At 33.6% G+C, this 20,535-nt stretch overlaps 1 protein-coding gene across 1 annotated transcript in view; it reads right to left on the reverse strand.

Moving 5' to 3' along the window:
• Positions 1-20,535, reverse strand: part of LOC129136897 (ankyrin repeat domain-containing protein 30B-like) — a 49,335-nt gene that overhangs the window by 1,934 nt on the left and 26,866 nt on the right. The window contains 8 exon segments of the mRNA XM_063792167.1: positions 2-779; positions 1,903-2,035; positions 2,037-2,066; positions 3,349-3,562; positions 9,148-9,220; positions 9,319-9,347; positions 11,572-11,662; positions 17,124-17,196. Coding sequence (XP_063648237.1) covers positions 2-779; positions 1,903-2,035; positions 2,037-2,066; positions 3,349-3,562; positions 9,148-9,220; positions 9,319-9,347; positions 11,572-11,662; positions 17,124-17,196 — 1,421 coding nt within the window.

Raw genomic sequence — 20,535 nt, forward strand, 5'->3', positions numbered from 1 at the left:
ACCTTGCTTTTGTTAACTTTCTTATGTGCATAAACTAATTGCTGTCGAAGCCACCTATTTTTGCTTTCTAGTTGAAATAATTTCTGCTCCAGAGACTCCTGCTGTTCAGTGTGTTTGTCCACATTATCTTGTTCATTTTGATACATGTGTTCAGCTTTCTTCATTTGACACTGTGTTTCACATCGGTCTCTTTGTGCATGTTCCGAAACCAATGTATTTTCTCTTAGATCATCTCCTGCATAATTGAGATTAATTTTTGGGCTTTTGGATTTCCTTTGAGCTTCATAAAGTGGTTGATGGAGCACCTCATTGTTATATATTGTATTACTCACATCAACATTCACTATTCCTTGCAAATGATCATCTCCTGCACTGTGGAAAGCAAGTTCTTGGTTTTTTCTTGATGTGGCACTTTGATCATGGTCTTGTAAAGCAGAAGCCAGTCTAGGATGGTGTGATTGAATTTCTGTCTCCAGTATTTCATTGTCTTGTTTTTCCTTCAATTTAGAAGTCAGCATCGTGTTCTCTGCTGTCAGAACTTTAAGCTGCTCTCTATACTGAGATGCCCTTTTTGTTACTGTTTTCTGTTTCAGTTTTAGGGTCATTTGAAGTTCAGCATTCTTTTCTTGTAAAATCTTAATGTCCTCAAAGTATTTATTTTCCTCCACCTGGTGTTGACGTTTCAGTGTGGCTACTTCCAGTTTTAGCACGGCAATTTCCTTTTTCAACATGCAATTTTCATGAAAGAGATCATTTTCACTTTTATGAGTGTGAGAAACCTAAATAAAACAAAATAAACATTTAACTAGCACTCAGTAAAATGGCATATCATAGTTCCTCTGAAATTAAAGAATAACTTGTACGTTTATACAATGAAAGGGTTTTTATAAGTAGGTATCAGTTGAAGAACCATTGAATCAAAACTTCAAATGCTATAGAGCATAAATTCCCCAAAGTTCAAACATTTATTTGGAGACAACGAATTCATGAAAGTAAAAGAGAAATGACTAGAGAATTTTTAAGAGCCTCAGAATTGAAAAAAAAAAACTTTCCCTGAATTACAACAAGCTCAAAAGCATAAAATAAAAGATTAATCAATTTGACTACATACGAAAATTGGGTTTACACTCTGATGTCTAACCTATACAAGATCCCATACTAAGAGCCTTAGTGCTGCATATATTTAGACAGATAAAACTTCCGGAAGCTCTTTCAGTTCCTTTTTCCTGAGAATATTCTCTAGATATTCTGTTTTTCTAAAAAATATAGTTAATTGTGAGAATTATATTTATGAATGTTTGATAAGTTGAGACATTGTAACAAGCACTTTTAGTTATCACAAGTCTGAAATGAAAAGATTAAAAATATAAACAAGTTGTAGGATTTTCTCCAAGTCTTCTGAGTCTACATCCAGGACTTCTCCACCAAATCTCAGTTAATTCTACTGGGTAAATATGTAAATATAAAAGAAGTCTTCTATCTCAAAACAAAAGTGGTAAAGAAGATAAAATCTAGAGAGCCCTACTTAGAAAACCATGAGCTTATTTACTACTACACTAACTTTTGCTTCCTCTTGATAATGTTTGAGTCAGTATTAAATGTTAACTAGGAAAAATACACTAAACTATGTTGCTAGGAATAAAATACTTACCAATAAATTATCACTAAGTATATGGTAGGGATTATCATTATTTTCAAAAGCTCTTTGTACTGAAATAAGATACTATTTGCATGCCATAATTTATAATAAATAACTGTAGCTACAAAAGTCATAGTTAATTTTAAGACAATACTTTTGTTTGATTTAGACCTGAATAACACATACTAAATCAAAGGGATGTTAAAAGTAATACTGATGAAATAAAGTCAGAAATATAAAATTTTTGCCAGAGATTGATTTACCTGATTCAAATTACTTGTTACACTTTTCAATTCTATATCCTGTATTCTGAGAGCCTCTTCAAGTTGTTGTTTCACTTCTAACTTTTTCCTAAGTTGCTCTTTGGGTCTAATTTTTTCTTTTAATATATCGACATCTCTTCTCTTCTTCTTGATTTAAAGTCAATCTGCCATTAAACATACTTATCTTAAAATTCATTTTGTTAGAAAATAGAATTCACTTTGAGATCTACTTCTTCCTATACTGGTTTATTATTCCAATAAAATTCCTATATTCCTGAATTTTTTTTTCTTTCTAGTTCTCTGGTATTCATTACTCTGTAACCTCTTCCAAATGACATACATACTTGAAAAATAGTGAGAAAAAACTTCTTCTAGTTAGAAAGTTTCTGTTACTAGTAACTTTGACAACTGTTATGGAAAAGAATATTGGAAGCTATCTAGTAAATTTATAAGTTGAAAATTAGTTTTTAAAAAATCACACAGTCAAAATTACTCCTCAATGAGGACAAATCATTTAGAGTTAACTGATTAAAGTGACATTACTTTTTATGAAAAAGGTTTACAGATTTATTAGACATAAATATTTCTACTTATAAAATATGGCAAATATCCCTAAAAATAATTTGAATGTTGTAATCTCAGACTAGATTAAAGAGTCTAATATGTGTCATCCCATATGCCTTTTGTTTCTTTTTTGAGTAAGACTTAAACATATCTTGTTGAGTATTATATATTTTTCAACAAATTTTAAATCTCCTTTAGAACAAGAAAGAGTGTAAATATTTAATTAAAGAATAAAAATAATATGTATTTTTAACCTAGAACTCTGAATTAATTTTATTTATGTAGGAGAGTGAGAGATGTTGAATAAACTAATCATAAATTATATTTTCTTTATATTCCATGCACATTAAGATTAAAAGTGTATAATTAAAGGAAATTGATTCTTGGAGAGAGAAGAATGGCCGTTTCACACTCTCTTTGTTGAACTGTAAATGAATATAAATTTTCTTGAGAACAATTTAGAAGTAATGAACAAAGAACTTTTTAAAAACTTCCTATAATTTAACTAAATATTTCTATATTGAAGAATTTATTCCAAGTCAATAATTAGAAAGGTAGAAAAAGAATTACATGCAGTTATGCCTTGTAGCATTTATAATACAAACAATTAAAAATCAAAAAAATTAATTTCTAAGTAATGGTATTTCCAAATAATGGCCTTCTATATAGCCATTAAAATTGTGATTTAAATAAATATGCATTAATTATCAGTGGAAGTATTCACATTTAAGAACTTTTATTATTTAAAAGAATTTGACACTCTACAAGACAGATTTTTTTCTCCAGTTAAATCTCAGAATGTAAGTCAGCTTTTACAAAAAGTATCCTACATACTTTTAGTATAAATAGTTGAAATATTTATTTAAAACTAGGATGTCATACCTCACACTGCAGAGCTCTTGTTCCCATTTAGCTTTTTGGTTCTCTAACTGTGATTTTATTTCTTTTGCTTCTGACAGTTCCTTTTGTAGTACACAAAACTTATTATTCGTTTGTTCCATTTTTGCTGTAATTTGTTCACAGTGATCTTTTTTAAGTTCCCTTCCTCTTTCACAAGAAGGAACTGCATCCAAGATTTTTGATAGGGTAGTTGAATCTGTCCCAAGGAGGAGATAGAAATAAAATATATTAGTACTTTTGGGATATAAAGGGCTGCATATTTTAACAATCACTAACTCATACACTCAACAAATATATGTTGATTGCCTACCATGTGGAAGGCATTATACTAAGCTCTGCAGATTAAACAGAAAAAAAAAACTCTGCTCTTGTTTAGCTTAAAATATACTGAAAAGCAAAGCCCCAGAAAAGTTACAATTATAAATTCAGATAGATACTGTAAGAAAATAGATTGCTAAGAATAGGATCTGTACTAGGTGCATGGAAAATTCCCCTGAGGAATGTATGGCTACACTGAGGAACAAAGATTGAAAAGGAAGCAGTTGAGCAAGGGGGGAAGAAAAGCATTTTAGCCAGTGTGTGGCATGTGCTGAAGCTCTAGTGTAGTCTGCCTCCAGCCAAGAGAGAACAACAGGTACTGATTTTTCTTCTTAGCTAAAATAACTAAAAATAAAACACACAAAATACACTAAACAATTTTTTAGATAGTGGACATTAGGCAAAGAAGATGATAGTCCCTGAAAAACAGAAAAAAAAAAAAGTGGAAAGCAAACCTTATGAATGTTTCAGCTTCTTGCTTTGACAGAGATTCCAAGACCTGACACAGGAAACAAAAACTGAGGTGGAACCTACCAGACACTCTTGGTTACAGTGATAAAGCTTAGAGTCTGGTAAAACCAAAGGAGACAGACAATATAGAACAGAACACTGAGGAGGAGACAGAGATACAGAAGCAAAAGCAAGAAACCCCTGGAAATTGCCTCCCAGTATTTAGCAAAATAATGAAGATTGCATGTAAGACAGAAAACTACCTAAGACCAAGCCAGGTCAGAACGGAACTTATAAAATTAGAGAAAATCACACCTGGTGCTCACATAGTGCCAAGAAGAGTGTCTATTTTTATAGATTTGCCTGGGAAGACTCAGACTTCACAGGAAAATGAATAGTCTGAAAGGCCTTGCCTCAGGTGTGGGGAGTCAGCTCATAAAAAGCAAAAATGAAAAGGATCAAGCTGTTTATAAGTAACTCAACTCTATTCTACAATAAAAATCAAGAAGATAAGTAAAGCAATAGAAGATACTTTTAAAAACTAAATTGCACTTCTAGAGATACAAGTTACAATGCTTCAGATGAAAGCTACACTGAGTAGATATGAGCATAGATTGATTTGCCATCATGAAAGAAAAGATTCACAAATTTGAGACACTAGAGAACTATGAGCAAACTCCCAGCAGGTAATATGTAAGTCCACAAAGATGTAGAAGGAGAGACAGAAAAAACATCTGAGGAAAAATTGGCTAAATATATTCTAAACTTAACAAATGCTACAATCCCACAGATCCAGGCTGGTATCTGGCTGGAAGTGAAGAAATGAAAATATATGATTGGAATTTCTTATACCATCTATGATATGATATAATATTACTTGAAGGTGAGTTGTGATGAGGTAAATCCATACACTATAAATCCTAAAACAACCACTAAGACAGCAAAGCAAAGAATTATACCTAATAGCCAAATAAACTTATACCACAAAAAGATATGACTAAATCATGAAGAAATATACAACCAGATCAATAACTAAAAAACATTATACCTATATATATATATACACACATATAAAACTAAATCATAAAAATTACTAAACTAGTCTGAAGGAAGCAGTAAAAGAACAAAACAAAGCAAAGAAGATCTGGGACTAATAGAAATCAAACAGCATGCTGACAGACAACTTTTATCACATCAATAATTACATTATAAATTAAACTGGTCTAAAAACCTCTGCTCAAAGGCAGATTGTCAGAATGGATATAAAAGTGAGATCTACCTGTATAACACCTATAAGAAATAAACTTTAAATATAAAGACAAAAATTGGTTAAAGATGAAACAAGATATACCACACTAACACTTGACAAAAGAAGGCTGAGGAAAAGTGGTTGTATTAATACCAAAGTACATTTCATAGCAAAAACATTATCAGCAATAAACAAGGTGATTTTATAGTGACAAAGGGTTCACTGAATCAAGAAAACATAACAGTCCTAAATATTTATGTAGATAATAACATAAATGCTTCAAAATACATGATACAAAAATAGATAGAACTGCAAAAGAAATGGACAAATGCCTAAGTATAGTCTAAAATTTCTAAACCCCTTGCTCAAGTGGTAGAATAAGGAGGCAGAAAATCAGCAAGAATATGGTAGACTTAACACCATTCTTCAGAAGTACTCAAGGACTATATTCTAGATTATATCTTAGTAAAAGGATTAAGAAGGATTTAAGTCATACAAAACATGTTACCTGACCCAAAAGCAATCAAATTAAAAATCAATAATAAAAATGTACCTGAAACAACTCAACTATTGGAAATTAAGTAACATAACATCCAAATAACCCTGGGTTGGTTCCAAAAATAGTAAAAAGAAAAATTAGAAAGTATTTTGAACTAACTTCAAATGAAAACACATTAGATATTGTAAAATGCATCTACAACAGCACTTAAATAAAACTTTTCAGCATTGAATGTCTACATTAGAAGACTCTCAAGTAAATAACTTCGACTTTTACCTGAAGAAACTAAAAAAAAAAAATAAGAAAGTAAATTCAATGGAAGCAGAGGAAAGGATAAATATTTGTATTGGTTTGAATGTCTTTGTCCTTGCAATTTTCATATGCCAAAATCAAATCACAGAGGTGATGTTATTAGGAGGTAGGAGTTTTTGGATGTAATTAAGTCATGAGGGCCAACCCTTCATAAATGGATTAATGCTCTGACAGAAATAACCCCAGAGAGCCTCTTTACCCTTTCTGCCATGTGAGGGCACAGGGAAAAAGAATGCATCAATGAATCATGAAGTGGTACCTCTTCAGACATCAAATCTGATGATACCTTGATCTTGAACTGTGCAGCTTCCAAAATTGTGAGAATTCAATTTATGTTGTTGATAAGCTCCCAAATATAGATTTTTTAAATACTAGGCAAAGAGAACTAAAACATCAGAGATGGAACTAATAAAACACAAAAATGATAGAAGAGTTGAAAAATACCAAACACTTTGAGAGGATCAATAAAAGCAAAAGTCTATCTAGCCAAACTAGCTCTTGAAAAGAGAAAGCTACAATTACTAACTTTGGAAATGAGTTAATGTGACATTATTTTAGATTCTACGGATAGTTAAAAATACAAGGTAATATTATAAAATTTATGTGAATAAACATGACAACTTAGACAAAATGGACAAATTCATTGAAATGTGAAAATTACCCTCTGATCTTTGACAAAACTGGAAAAAAAGCAATGTGAAAAGAATTCCCTATTTAATAAATGATGTTGGGAAAACTGGCTGGCCATATGCAGAAAACTGAAAGTTGACCACTTCCTTACACCTTATACAAAAATTAACTCAAGATGGATTAAAGACTTAAATGTTAGGCCTAAAACCATAAAAAGCCTAGAAAAAATCCTAGGCAATACCATTCAGGACATAGGCATGGGCAAATACTTCAGAACTAAAACATCAAAAGCAATGGCAACAAAAGCTAAAATTGACAAATGGGACCTAATTAAACTAAAGAGCTTCAGCACAGCAAAAGAAACTACCATCAGAGTGAACAAAATGAACAGGCAACCTACAGAATGGGAGAAAATTTCTGCAATCTATCCATCTGACAAAGGGCTAAATCCAGAATGTACAAGAACTTAAACAAGTTAAAAAAAAAAATCAAACAACCCCATCAAAAAGTGGGTGAAAGATATGAACAGACACTTCTGAAAAGAAGACATTTATGCAGCCAACAGACACGTGAAAAAAATGCTCATCATCACTGGCCATCAGAGAAATGCAAATCAAAACCACAATGAGATACCATCTCACACCAGTTAGAATGGCGATCATTAAAAAGTCAGGAAACAACAGGTGCTGGAGAGGCTGTGGAGAAATAGGAACACTTTCACACTGCTGGTGGGAGTGTAAACTCGTTCAACCATTGTGGAAGACAGTGTGGCAATTCTTCAAGGATCTAGAACTAGAAATACCATTTGATCCAGCGATCCCATTACTGGATATATACCCAAAGGATTATAAATCATGCTACTATAAAGACACATGCACACACATGTTTATTGTGGCACTATTTACAATAGCAAAGGCTTGGAACCAACCCAAATGTCCATCAATGATAGACTGGATTAAGAAAATGTGGCATATATGTACCATGAAGTTCATATGTACTATGAAGTCTATACTGCACTGTTTCAGGGAAATAATGTGTTACAACAGCATAGCTTTAATGGTCCATAGGTCACAGTTTTCACTTTTATTAAAGTAGATGATTGTACATAGTGATACTTGAAATATTTTAGTTTCAGTTTCTAATATATCAAAAATCAGTAGGTAAAAACCAACTTAAATGAAGACTGATATCTCATTTGTTTTTATTTTCATATATTTGTTTTTTGCATAAACAAACTTTAATTAGTTGTGGTGCAGTTATATAATGGAATTCTATAAGGAACCTAATATAAACAAAATCAGAGTTAATTCTACACATTATGGATGGATCTAACAATATAATGCTGATCAAACAAAGAATGTTACAGAAAATTACACAATGTACAATTATTTACATATTAGAAGTTGAAAACAAATTCTACATATTATCTATGACCGTGCACATATGTTGTATAATGTTTAAGCATGCATAGGAATAATATAAAAAACCAGTTTAGACAATTGTTTACCTCTAAACAATGAAAAGACACAAAGCCAAATGCTTCAGAATCACAGTTTTACCAAAATGATCATAAAGAAATGATTACTTCTCCCACTTATTATTATCATTATTTCTGTTTGTTTGTTTTTGAGACGGACTCTCGCTCTGTCCCCTAGGCTGGAGTGCAGCGGCGCCATCTCGGCTCACTGCAAGCTCCGCCTCCAGGGTTCACGCTATTCTCCTGCCTCAGCCTCCCGAGTAGCTGGGACTTACTTCTCCCAGTTTTTAAAAATTAAGGGTACCACACACAAACACACATATACATGCACACAGGCACAAACGTGCACAACACATACACATACACACACACACACACACACACACACAGAAAGTAAGCTAATCAGAACAACAGATTTCCTTAGGATGCTTCAAATGACTACAGTCCCATGAGGTAACCAATGTTAAAACACAATTGGCATGTCAAAATTGAAGCTTTCCCTGCAGTAAAGGGTAGAATTTGAATCAATTTTTGAACAGAAAAAAATATTAGAGTTTAAAAATACACCTTCTTGAATCTTTAAGTCATACAGACATTCCCAATACAAAACATTACAGTATGAGGACATGAAAGCAGAAACACCTGAAATTAAAGCTACTTTTTAAAAAAACTAATTAAAATTCGTGTTCTTGTAAGTAATCAGTTTTTCAAATGTGGATACCACTATTGACATTATTAACTCAAATATTTCCATAATATTTGAAAAATAAACATTGGGGAGATGAGACTATTAATATGTCAACTATTGAAATATTCATTTTAATATAGTTGAACTGTAAAATTTACCTGCTCTCAATGTTTGTTTATTCTTCCATTCTAAGCCTTTATTTGGAACAGAGTTTTGCATTTCAATGGCAGGCTAAATGGGTTTGGAAGAAAAATGATTAATAACGAATGTGTACTTCACAAAATACATAGTTAATAAATAATTCAAGGTAAAATTATAATGCTCAATACCTCAAAGTGAGAAGGCTTTTCAGGAGACTCTAAAAAGCAAAAGAGATTTATTATCAGTCATAAGTAAATATGACAAAACCAGCCACAAATGAATCCAGTGATAGTATCTAACTAAGTCCTTTTTCTCAGCTTTGAGAATGATTCCTTTGGGTTTAGGGGGTTTTCTTTCGGTATGTTTCTTTAGGACACTCACATGACAGAAATACACTGAAGAAACTAGGAATCTAGGCTTCATCAAACATGCACTTAAGACTTCAAAAGTCAGAATGTGTTGTGCATGCAAAATGTGTTGATATTAATATGTATATGCTGAGTGATGAAAAGAGAAATGATCTTTGATCAGAGGAGCAAATTATGACCCGGAAAAAATAAATGTCAAAGCTGAATATAGAATCCTACACCATATATTCAATGAAATACACTGGAATAATTTATATTATTATATTAATCATGTTCTTTAATTTGTCCTACAATTGAGATGGTACACCGTTATGATGAGAGTTCAGCTGAATGCAGAACTGACACCTCATCACTGAACATGTTACAAATTGATCAGCTTGGATATTTACTTAATGGATAATACTAAATAAAATATTCATTGTTTCCCATATCCTTGCAGTGTAATCATATGCCTACATTGCTGTATCCTCTAGTTTATCCTCAGAAATTTTCTTGATTCACTCATGCAAAAAATACTATAAAACTCATTAAAAAATATTGTATAATGAGCTTTCAATATTGATATGTTTATTTGAAAATTTATGGCAACATACTTATCACATATAAATAACATTTTATATTTTTAAATCAGGACAATATTTATTTTAAAAAACAATTTTAGAATTCAAGTAATAAATTCTGTAATTTTTTGTTTCTAAAAATTAGTTGGCTTTGTTTATTATGGTAAGTGTCTAATAGATTTTTATAGAACAACAATTTTACCAAAACAATTTGCTTCATTAAAAATAAAGCTAATGCTCTTAGATTCAAATCTCTCTCATTTGAATAGCTAATATCAACAAAATATAAACATTTTATGCCTGATAGTAATAGAGAAAACTAATGAGTCACCATGGTTTACTCCAATTCTAGTAATCCTCCTGCTTCCAGTAGTCTCTGGAGTACCCACAATCTAATCTTCTGGAGTGCAAATATTGTAAATGCATCTGAAGTGAATTCACTCAAATTTCCTTTTCAGAAACTCCAAAGTTGGCTGGCTATCTTCTTTCTTGCTGCGTTTCATGCCTCACAATCCCTCTTCCTTAGCCAAAATAATGTCTACATCTGTGGTCTTGATTCTTCCCATTCAACATCTTTTAAAATCAATTTTCCCAACACTTTCTTTCTCTTTGATTAGGGTAGTATCTGACATCTGTAATTACTATTTCTTTACCTCTTTTTTCCCCTCTGGTCAGAAACATACTCAGAAATAAAAGCAATATAATGCTTTCTCTTGACCCTGTTATGTCTTGAACTTCTATCCAACTGCCCTTCTTCCAGATTTTTCCAAAGGAAAGGCTGTTCCCTTGCTACTTAAGAGTGAGGTGCAAGGACCACCAGCAACAGCATCACTTGAGAATTTATTAAAAATGCCAGAATCCCAAGTCTGCTGAGTCACAGCGTGCATTGTTAACAAGGTATTCAGCTGATTTTCTAAAGTGTGAAAACTTCTCGTCTATACTGAGTGTATATAACAAATTATATACACGCATGGCTGTGCAAATATGCTTATATTCACATACTGCAGATAAAACACAACTCTCCATGGTCAGGTGCTTCCATCCCTAATGCCTTCCCACCGGTGAGAAAGACAAGACTGACAACATGTTTGCTGTAATTCTCTGCCAAATTTTGGTAATGGAAGGTCACTTTATATTCTTCCCAGCTTTCTAACCATGCTCTATCTTTCTCTAAAGAGTTCTTTTATTTTACCATTCTCCATTATGTAAACCTGCTTCTTGTTCCCTCATGTACTCCCTGTACTCTCTGTCTTCCTCAGTCTTCATTCCCTGTTTTACTCCTTTCCTCAGGTCTTAGAGTATGTTGAATTTAAACTAATAATTCAGCTCTTTTTTGGCACTCTCAATATAATCTGTTGCCAACACCTGAGAAGACACATAACTTTCACTGCCTTTGTTCTTCCATGTTATGCATTTAAAAAATAATTTTCTCTGGGTGTCAGAGTATATCAGTCCTCATGCTTTGAGACAAACATTTGGACAAAAGATGTTTTAAATAAAAAATGGTTCTTACCTTCTATTTTGCCATTTGTTGTCTTTATTTCTTTTTGATATGTAGCCGCAGGTAAACACTCATAATTCTGTGTATCACTCACAGAGATAATCTGTTAAAGATAATATTAATAAATAATTTCTTTTTTTACTATTTTTTTATTTTGTTTTTCTGAGATGAAGCCTCGCAGGGTTGCCCAGTGGCATGATCTTGGCTCATTGCAACCTCCGGCTCCAAAGACCAAGTAATTATCCTGCCTCAGTGTCCCGAGTAGCTGGGACTACAGGCATGAGCTACCACACCTGGCTAAATTTTTGTATTTTTAATAGAGACAGGGTTTCACCATGTTGGCTAGGCTGGTCTCAAACTCCTGACTTCAAGTGATCTGCCCATCTCGCCCTCCGAAAATACTGGGATTACAGGTGTGAGCCACCACAGCCTGCCTCAATAAATAATTTCAATTTAAAAATAATAATGACAAGCATCACATTTTTTATTAAAAATCTTTTTTAAAACACATTTTTTAACTTTAAAGGCAATTAGATTTAAGGCTGTTCACATATTGAAAACAAAAACATTTCAAGAGAAAACCTCAAATATGCTCTGTAGATCACGCTTATCTTTTACTTTCATGTGGCTATTGACTAGGTTACTGAGCAAGGAAAATAAATCATATTCGCCAAAAAATTCACTCATGCATATTTTAAAAGGAATTTACTTCAAAGTATCTGCCTTACACTGTAGTCCTCACCAAAAACAATAGGACATACAAACAAAATACAAATGATTCAACATTTGACATATGCATAATTATAGATTTTTTTGGTTAAAAACTATGCATGGCATGAAGAGAATTTTCAGAGTATGTCATGCGAAGTAGGAACAGAACTCTGTTAAAAGCTGTTTCATTTAGGAAAACAAGGGCTTAAAATAATGAAAATAATTTTACATCTTTTTTGCTGATATAGAACTGCTTGAAAGGAAAGATTCATAAGGAAAATTTATATTTATGTTATTTTTAAATGAAAGCAAACAATCATTAGATAAAGTATGCAATTCATTCTTAAGGCATAACTTCAGAAAAGTAGAGCAAGCCTTCATATAAAGAGAAAAATAAAAACACGTGTTCGTGAAACATGTAACATGTGACAGACACATATTTGCAGACTTTTCTTCACCTTAGAATAATGAGGATGACGATGACATTGGTGGTTACCCCACTTTCTGCATCCTAGTCATTCTAGGTTGTTAAGAACAAAATGATGAACAAATATGGTCCACTGCCCTCTCTGTTCAGAATGTCTTCCTCCTAGACTTTCATATGGCTTACTCCTCATCTTTGAGACAGGAGATTAAATGGCAGTTGCAGAAAGATCTACTCTGACATTGAATTCCACTGCCACTCCCATATGCATGCTAATTATAAAGTTCTTCAATTTTCTCTTAAGGAACATTCTCTGTTTTGTTTTAAAGAAAAAGTTACAGTAATTTATAAGTGTTTTTCATTTGTTATTTTCTTCCTACTACTGCAGCATAATTTTTCATCTTGGATATTCAGAGACTCACTGCCTAGCACACAGTTGGTACTCAGAAAGGAATTACTCCAGGTCAAAACATTGAAAATCTCATCAGGAAAGTCTAGCTTTCCAAACTGCTATATTTTTATGGAAAATCTGCAGTAGTAGCCTGCTGAAAGTTACCATCCCCTTACCCAAAATTAGAAATCCACATGCCTGTTCTTACTCCCCATTCTTGTGCTAACAATACTGCTTTCACATAAATGCCACTTTGAACATTTTGTCTTACATTTGTATACAGACTTTCCAGTTTAAAAAATGTTTTCACATTTGTTAAAACATTATTTCATCACATGCAACTAAGAGGTAGATATGAGCGCTATTTTTATAAACCAAGTTAGTTGCATTTGGTTAAGTTAATTGATTTTTTCCAAGTTCCCATAGCTAGTAAGTGTCAGAACCAAATACAGACTTATCTTTTGACATCCACTCATTGCTGTTACCACTATGCAGCTGCTGCTTCTACCTAACTGGTGAGGCCTTTGCTATCTCTTCCACATCCACAGTTGTGACCTTGGAATACATCATTATTATTTGATACCTATGTGGCTGCAAACATGGCTGCCACAAAGAAACTCAAAGAGTTCTATTTGTGAAAAGAATGTCTACTTATTAAAATACTACTCAACCAAATTGTTGTTATTATAGTTTTACAGGTGTCCTATTTCTCATGTTTATCCAACTCCAGAAATGTTCCTTCAGATCTATACTGGATAATCAAAATATACCAATACTGATATTTTGAAGTCCCAGGCATTATCTTTTCAAGTTCCAAGTTGAGCAAGACTAAGACTACAGTTTAAACTCTTTCTCCCTGAATCCAGTTAGAGCTTTTGTACATCTAGATATACACAGAATCATATAATTGTCCATAAATCAATGCAGAGAAATTATTTAGTTTTTAGACAAACAACTTCGGAACTAAATAGATTCCTAGTGCCTTCTAAGCCTTATTTTCTTTTGCACTATTCTACACTGGCTTCAAAATTAATCCTGCAAATTAGCAGAATTGCACTATGCAGCTGTTATCTACTTGATACATGATTATAAAGTATGTTCTGATAAATGTCAGAAAATAATTTCTTGGTTTGCTTGTTTGTTTTTTGAGATGGAGTCTCGCTCTGTCACCCAGGCTGGAGTGCAGTGGCATGATCTGGGCTCACTGCAAGCTCCACCTCCCAGGTTCACACCATTCTCCTGCCTCAGCCTCCCGAGTAGCTGGGACTACAGGCGCCCGCCACCACGCCCGGCTACTTTTTTGTGTTTTTAGTAGAGACGGGGTTTCACCTTGTTAGACAGGATGGTCTCGATCTCCTGACCTCGTGATCTGCCGGCCTTGGCCTCCCAAAGTGCTGGGATTACAGGCATGAGCCACCACACCTGGCCCTTAGATTTTTTTTTTTTAGCTAAAATAACCTAGAACAAAAATTTACTCTTATGTAGTTTATAGTATTGTAGAAATAATTAAAATTTAAAAAGTTAAATTACATGTTATATTTTGCAATATCTCTTCCTAATTTACAGTTGTATTAATTACCTCTTGTGTGGAAAAATATGAAAGTTTAGTCTTTAATAGTACCTTATTTAACTGGGTTTGCATTGAAATAGTATAGGTTGTTTCTATTCTGAACGGCAAAAAGCTAAGTATAAATAATTGTATAAATTCTGCTTCTTCCAAGAAACAGAGAAAAAAAGAATAAATCATGGAGATGGCAATGATTGATTAATGAAAATCATACATAGCCACTAAATAGAAACCTGTAAATAAATATGCTGACAATTGAGACAGCAATGCTCTAAAAAGCAGACACTGAAGAAATGTATTCTGTGAGAAAAAAGTCTGGGGCAAATCATTTTTAAAAAGGTGAAAGAGGAGGGAGAAACAAACAAGAGAGGTGACCAGTGAATCAAGTATGAGCTTCAGTCATGAAATAAAATGAAAAACAACAACTATAAGACATATGATGAAACACATAAAGTACAGACTTTTGTTCATAATATATTCCTATAATGCTGATCAGTATTTACACTACAATTAGTTATTTGTTAATACCTGGGTAATAAAGATTTTAATTTTATTATTATATAATAAGACATTCAATTAGTTAAACATGGTCTTCAGCCAATACCTAAAAGCGGGAACATTCTTACTACAGAGAGAGAAAAAATTTAAAATCGAATGTTCCATAAACTTTTCACCTGAAGAAAGTACTGGTAATCAGAATTTTAGAGTAATGTATTCCTTGAAAAGATATGTTTAATAGAACATGAGTTTTGGATGGGCGTGGTGACTCAAGCTGTAATCCCAGCACTTTGGGAGGCCAAGGCGGGCGGATCATGAGGTCAAGAGATAGAGATCATCCTGGCCAACATGGTGAAACCCTGTCTCTACTAAAATTACAAAAATTAACTGTGCATTGTGGCATGCGCCTGTAGTCCCAGCTACACAGGAGGCTGAGGCAGGAGAATTGCTTGAACCCAGAAGGCAGAGGATGCAGTGAGCCGAGATCACACCACTGCACTCCAGCCTGCATGACAGAGAGACTCTGTCTCAAAAAAAAAAAAAAAGAACATGAGTTGAGATTAAAATTATTTTAATCTAAACTCCACTTGGAGGATACTAGAAAATATAGTGTAATCTTCTTTCCTATTTACTACATATCTCTGATTGTCTTCTTATTTGAGACATATTTTCACATGAATTTATGCATTCTAAATATTAAAAGAAAATATAAATTTAAGCCATATTTTTGAAATGCATTATATTTAATTATAAGATATATCATGCATATTATCTCACTTGTAATATTCCATTATATAAAAATTCATTTGTCAGCTTATTTATTCACATTGAAAACCTCTTAAAATCCTTTTTATAGGCAAGACTGTATTCTGGGTACACTAGGATGCACACACGTATGTTTTCTAACCTGCAGTATCTCATAGTGATGCAAGAGCTCCAAAATGACTATTTAAATAACTAAATACAAAATCTTCCGTAATTTAAGATTTTCAAATGTGATCAAAGATCTTTGAACAATATATTTAAAAACTGCAATTTAAAAATTCTGAAATTAAAATCTTACTATATGCTTATTCAGAGTCTCTGCTTCCAGAACTGGTTGTTTACTTGGGGTAAAATCTGCATTCTTCATTTAGATGAAGAATTTAAAGCATACTTTTAATGAAAAACTTAGAAAACACACTGGCATGCCTTAATAATACAGATTCTGAGAAACAGAATTTACATTTCTAAATTTCTACAATTATTTTTAAAATTAGAGATAAGGTCTCGCTATGTGCCCACACTGGTCTCAAACTCTTGGGCTCAAGCAATCCTCCTGCATCAGCCTCCCTGGTAGCTGGAAATACAGGCATGCACCACCATGCCCAAATAAATTTTCACAATTTCTAATATTATTTTGGTGTAATTAAAGAACCAAGAAGAGAAACTGAGAGAAAACTCTCTCTTGAAAACTACATGATATCAAAATAATACATGCAAAAAAAAAAACCCCTATATGCTATGTGGCACAGTTTCGGAACTGAACAGTATCAGAGAGATTCCTTGATTACTATAATAAGAAACTGGGTCCATCAAGACAAATTTAAGCATGAATTTTGTTTTAAGTTACAAAAGAATAATTTTAAAAGTCACAGTAAGTTTACTCATCCAAATAAATCTTTACCAGATTTTATATATTCTCTATTGTGGAAAAGTTTTTTCTAGTATAATGTTCCTGTCACTATGTATTCTCCAGCCCATTCCATTTTTTGGCCCTCACACCCTCAAAGTATTTACCAATCATTTGTTATTTACTAAAGTAAAAAAACAAATAACTGTTTAAATCAACTACTCATATTTCTATAAAATGTTTTTATCTGACCAACTTCATATTACCAACATGAAATAATGATACATACACCACTGCTAAGAAATACTATACAGAAATATATTGCAACTGAGAAAATCAACTTCACAAAAGAACATTTTACCTTGGTAGCAAGATTAAAGTCTTCCTCAACTTTTGTACACTGTGAATTTTCAATAGTCCGTGTGCCAAAAAAACTTTAAAGAAAAATGATACAACATAAATGAGCAAATTCATATATTTAAAAAGAAAATCTGCTAGTTCATATCTTGGTGCTCACTCTATAAAATGAAAACAAAAAACAAAATTTGGGGAAAGACCAGTCCTCTGTATATTATATCATGTTTCTTGGTAGAATTAAAATATGTCCTCTGTTTTTTTTTTTTTTAATTATACTTTAAGTTTTAGGGTACATGTGCACATTGTGCAGGTTAGTTACATATGTATACATGTGCCATGCTGGTGCGCTGCACCCACTAACTCGTCATCTAGCATTAGGTATATCTCCCAATGCTATCCCTTCCCCCTCCCCACCACAGTCCCCAGAGTATGATATTCCCCTTCCTGTGTCCATGTGATCTCATTGTTCAATTCCCACCTATGAGTGAGAATATGCGGTGTTTGGTTTTTTGTTCTTGCGATAGTTTACTGAGAATGATGGTTTCCAATTTCATCCATGTCCCTACAAAGGATATGAACTCATCATTTTTTATGGCTGCATAGTATTCCATGGTGTATATGTGCCACATTTTCTTAATCCAGTCTATCATTGTTGGACATTTGGGTTGGTTCCAAGTCTTTGCTATTGTGAATAATGCCGCAATAAACATACGTGTGCATGTGTCTTTATAGCAGCATGATTTATAGTCCTTTGGGTATATACCCAGTAATGGGATGGCTGGGTCAAATGTTATTTCTAGTTCTAGATCCCTGAGGAATCACCACACTGACTTCCACAATGGTTGAACTAGTTTACAGTCCCACCAACAGTGTAAAAGTGTTCCTATTTCTCCACATCCTCTCCAGCACCTGTTGTTTCCTGACTTTTTAATGATTGCCATTCTAACTGGTGTGAGATGATATCTCATAGTGGTTTTGATTTGCATTTCTCTGATGGCCAGTGATGATGAGCATTTTTTCATGTGTTTTTTGGCTGCATAAATGTCTTCTTTTGAGAAGTGTCTGTTCATGTCCTTTGCCCACTTTTTGATGGGGTTGTTTGTTTTTTTCTTGTAAATTTGTTTGAGTTCACTGTAGATTCTGGATATTAGCCCTTTGTCAGATGAGTAGGTTGCGAAAATTTTCTCCCATGTTGTAGGTTGCCTATTCACTCTGATGGTAGTTTCTTTTGCTGTGCAGAAGCTCTTTAGTTTAATTAGATCCCATTTGTCAATTTTGGCTTTTGTTGCCATTGATTTTGGTGTTTTGGACATGAAGTCCTTGCCCACGCCTACGTCCTGAATGGTAATGCCTAGGTTTTCTTCTAGGGTTTTTATGGTTTTAGGTCTAACGTTTAAATCTTTAATCCATCTTGAATTGATTTTTGTATAAGGTGTAAGGAAGGGATCCAGTTTCAGCTTTCTACATATGGCTAGCCAGTTTTCCCAGCACCATTTATTAAATAGGGAATCCTTTCCCCATTGCTTGTTTTTCTCAGGTTTGTCAAAGATCAGATAGTTGTAGGTAAGCGGCATTATTTCTGAGGGCTCTGTTCTGTTCCATTGATCTATATTTCTGTTTTGGTACCAGTACCATGCTGTTTTGGTTACTGTAGCCTTGTAGTATAGTTTGAAGTCAGGTAGTGTGATGCCTCCAGCTTTGTTCTTTTGGCTTAGGATTGACTTGGCGATGCGGGCTCTCTTTTGGTTCCATATGAACTTTAAAGTAGTTTTTTCCAATTCTGTGAAGAAAGTCATTGGTAGCTTGATGGGGATGGCATTGAATCTGTAAATTACCTTGGGCAGTATGGCCATTTTCACAATATTGATTCTTCCTACCCATGAGCATGGAATGTTCTTCCATTTGTTTGTATCCTCTTTTATTTCCTTGAGCAGTGGTTTGTAGTTCTCCTTGAAGAGGTGCTTCACATCCCTTGTAAGTTGGATTCCTAGGTATTTTATTCTCTTTGAAGCAATTGTGAATGGGAGTTCACTCATGATTTGGCTCTCTGTTTGTCTGTTGTTGGTGTATAAGAATGCTTGTGATTTTTGTACATTGATTTTGTATCCTGAGACTTTGTTGAAGTTGCTTATCAGCTTAAGGAGATTTTGGGCTGAGACGATGGGGTTTTCTAGATAAACAATCATGTCGTCTGCAAACAGGGACAATTTGACTTCCTCTTTTCCTAATTGAATACCCTTTATTTCCTTCTCCTGCCTGATTGCCCTGGCCAGAACTTCCAACACTATGTTGAATAGGAGTGGTGAGAGAGGGCATCCCTGTCTTGTGCCAGTTTTCAAAGGGAATGCTTCCAGTTTTTGCCCATTCAGTATGATATTGGCTGTGGGTTTGTCATAGATAGCTCTTATTATTTTGAAATATGTCCCATCAATACCTAATTTATTGAGAGTTTTTAGCATGAAGGGTTGTTGAATTTTGTCAAAGGCTTTTTCTGCATCTATTGAGATAATGATGTGGTTTTTGTCTTTGGCTCTGTTTATATGCTGGATTACATTTATTGATTTGCATATGTTGAACCAGCCTTGCATCCCAGGGATGAAGCCCACTTGATCATGGTGGATAAGCTTTTTGATGTGCTGCTGGATTCGGTTTGCCAGTATTTTATTGAGGATTTTTGCATCAATGTTCATCAAGGATATTGGTCTAAAATTCTCTTTTTTGGTTGTGTCTCTGCCAGGCTTTGGTATCAGAATGATGCTGGCCTCATAAAATGAGTTAGGGAGGATTCCCTCTTTTTCTATTGATTGGAATAGTTTCAGAAGGAATGGTACCAGTTCCTCCTTGTACCTCTGGTAGAATTCGGCTGTGAATCCATCTGGCCCTGGACTCTTTTTGGTTGGTAAACTATTGATTATTGCCACAATTTCAGCTCCTGTTATTGGTCTATTCAGAGATTCAACTTCTTCCTGGTTTAGTCTTGGGAGAGTGTATGTGTCGAGGAATGTATCCATTTCTTCTAGATTTTCTAGTTTATTTGCGTAGAGGTGTTTGTAGTATTCTCTGATGGTAGTTTGTATTTCTGTGGGATCGGTGGTGATATCCCCTTTATCATTTTTTATTGCGTCTATTTGATTCTTCTCTCTTTTTTTCTTTATTAGTCTTGCTAGCGGTCTATCAATTTTGTTGATCCTTTCAAAAAACCAGCTCCTGGATTCATTGATTTTTTGAAGGGTTTTTTGTGTCTCTATTTCCTTCAGTTCTGCTCTGATTTTAGTTATTTCTTGCGTTCTGCTAGCTTTTGAATGTGTTTGCTCTTGCTTTTCTAGTTCTTTTAATTGTGATGTTAGGGTGTCAATTTTGGATCTTTCCTGCTTTCTCTTGTGGGCATTTAGTGCTATAAATTTCCCTCTACACAC

Source organism: Pan troglodytes, chromosome 14 (genome assembly GCF_028858775.2).
Source record: "Pan troglodytes isolate AG18354 chromosome 14, NHGRI_mPanTro3-v2.0_pri, whole genome shotgun sequence".
Taxonomy (NCBI): Eukaryota; Metazoa; Chordata; class Mammalia; order Primates; family Hominidae; genus Pan; species Pan troglodytes.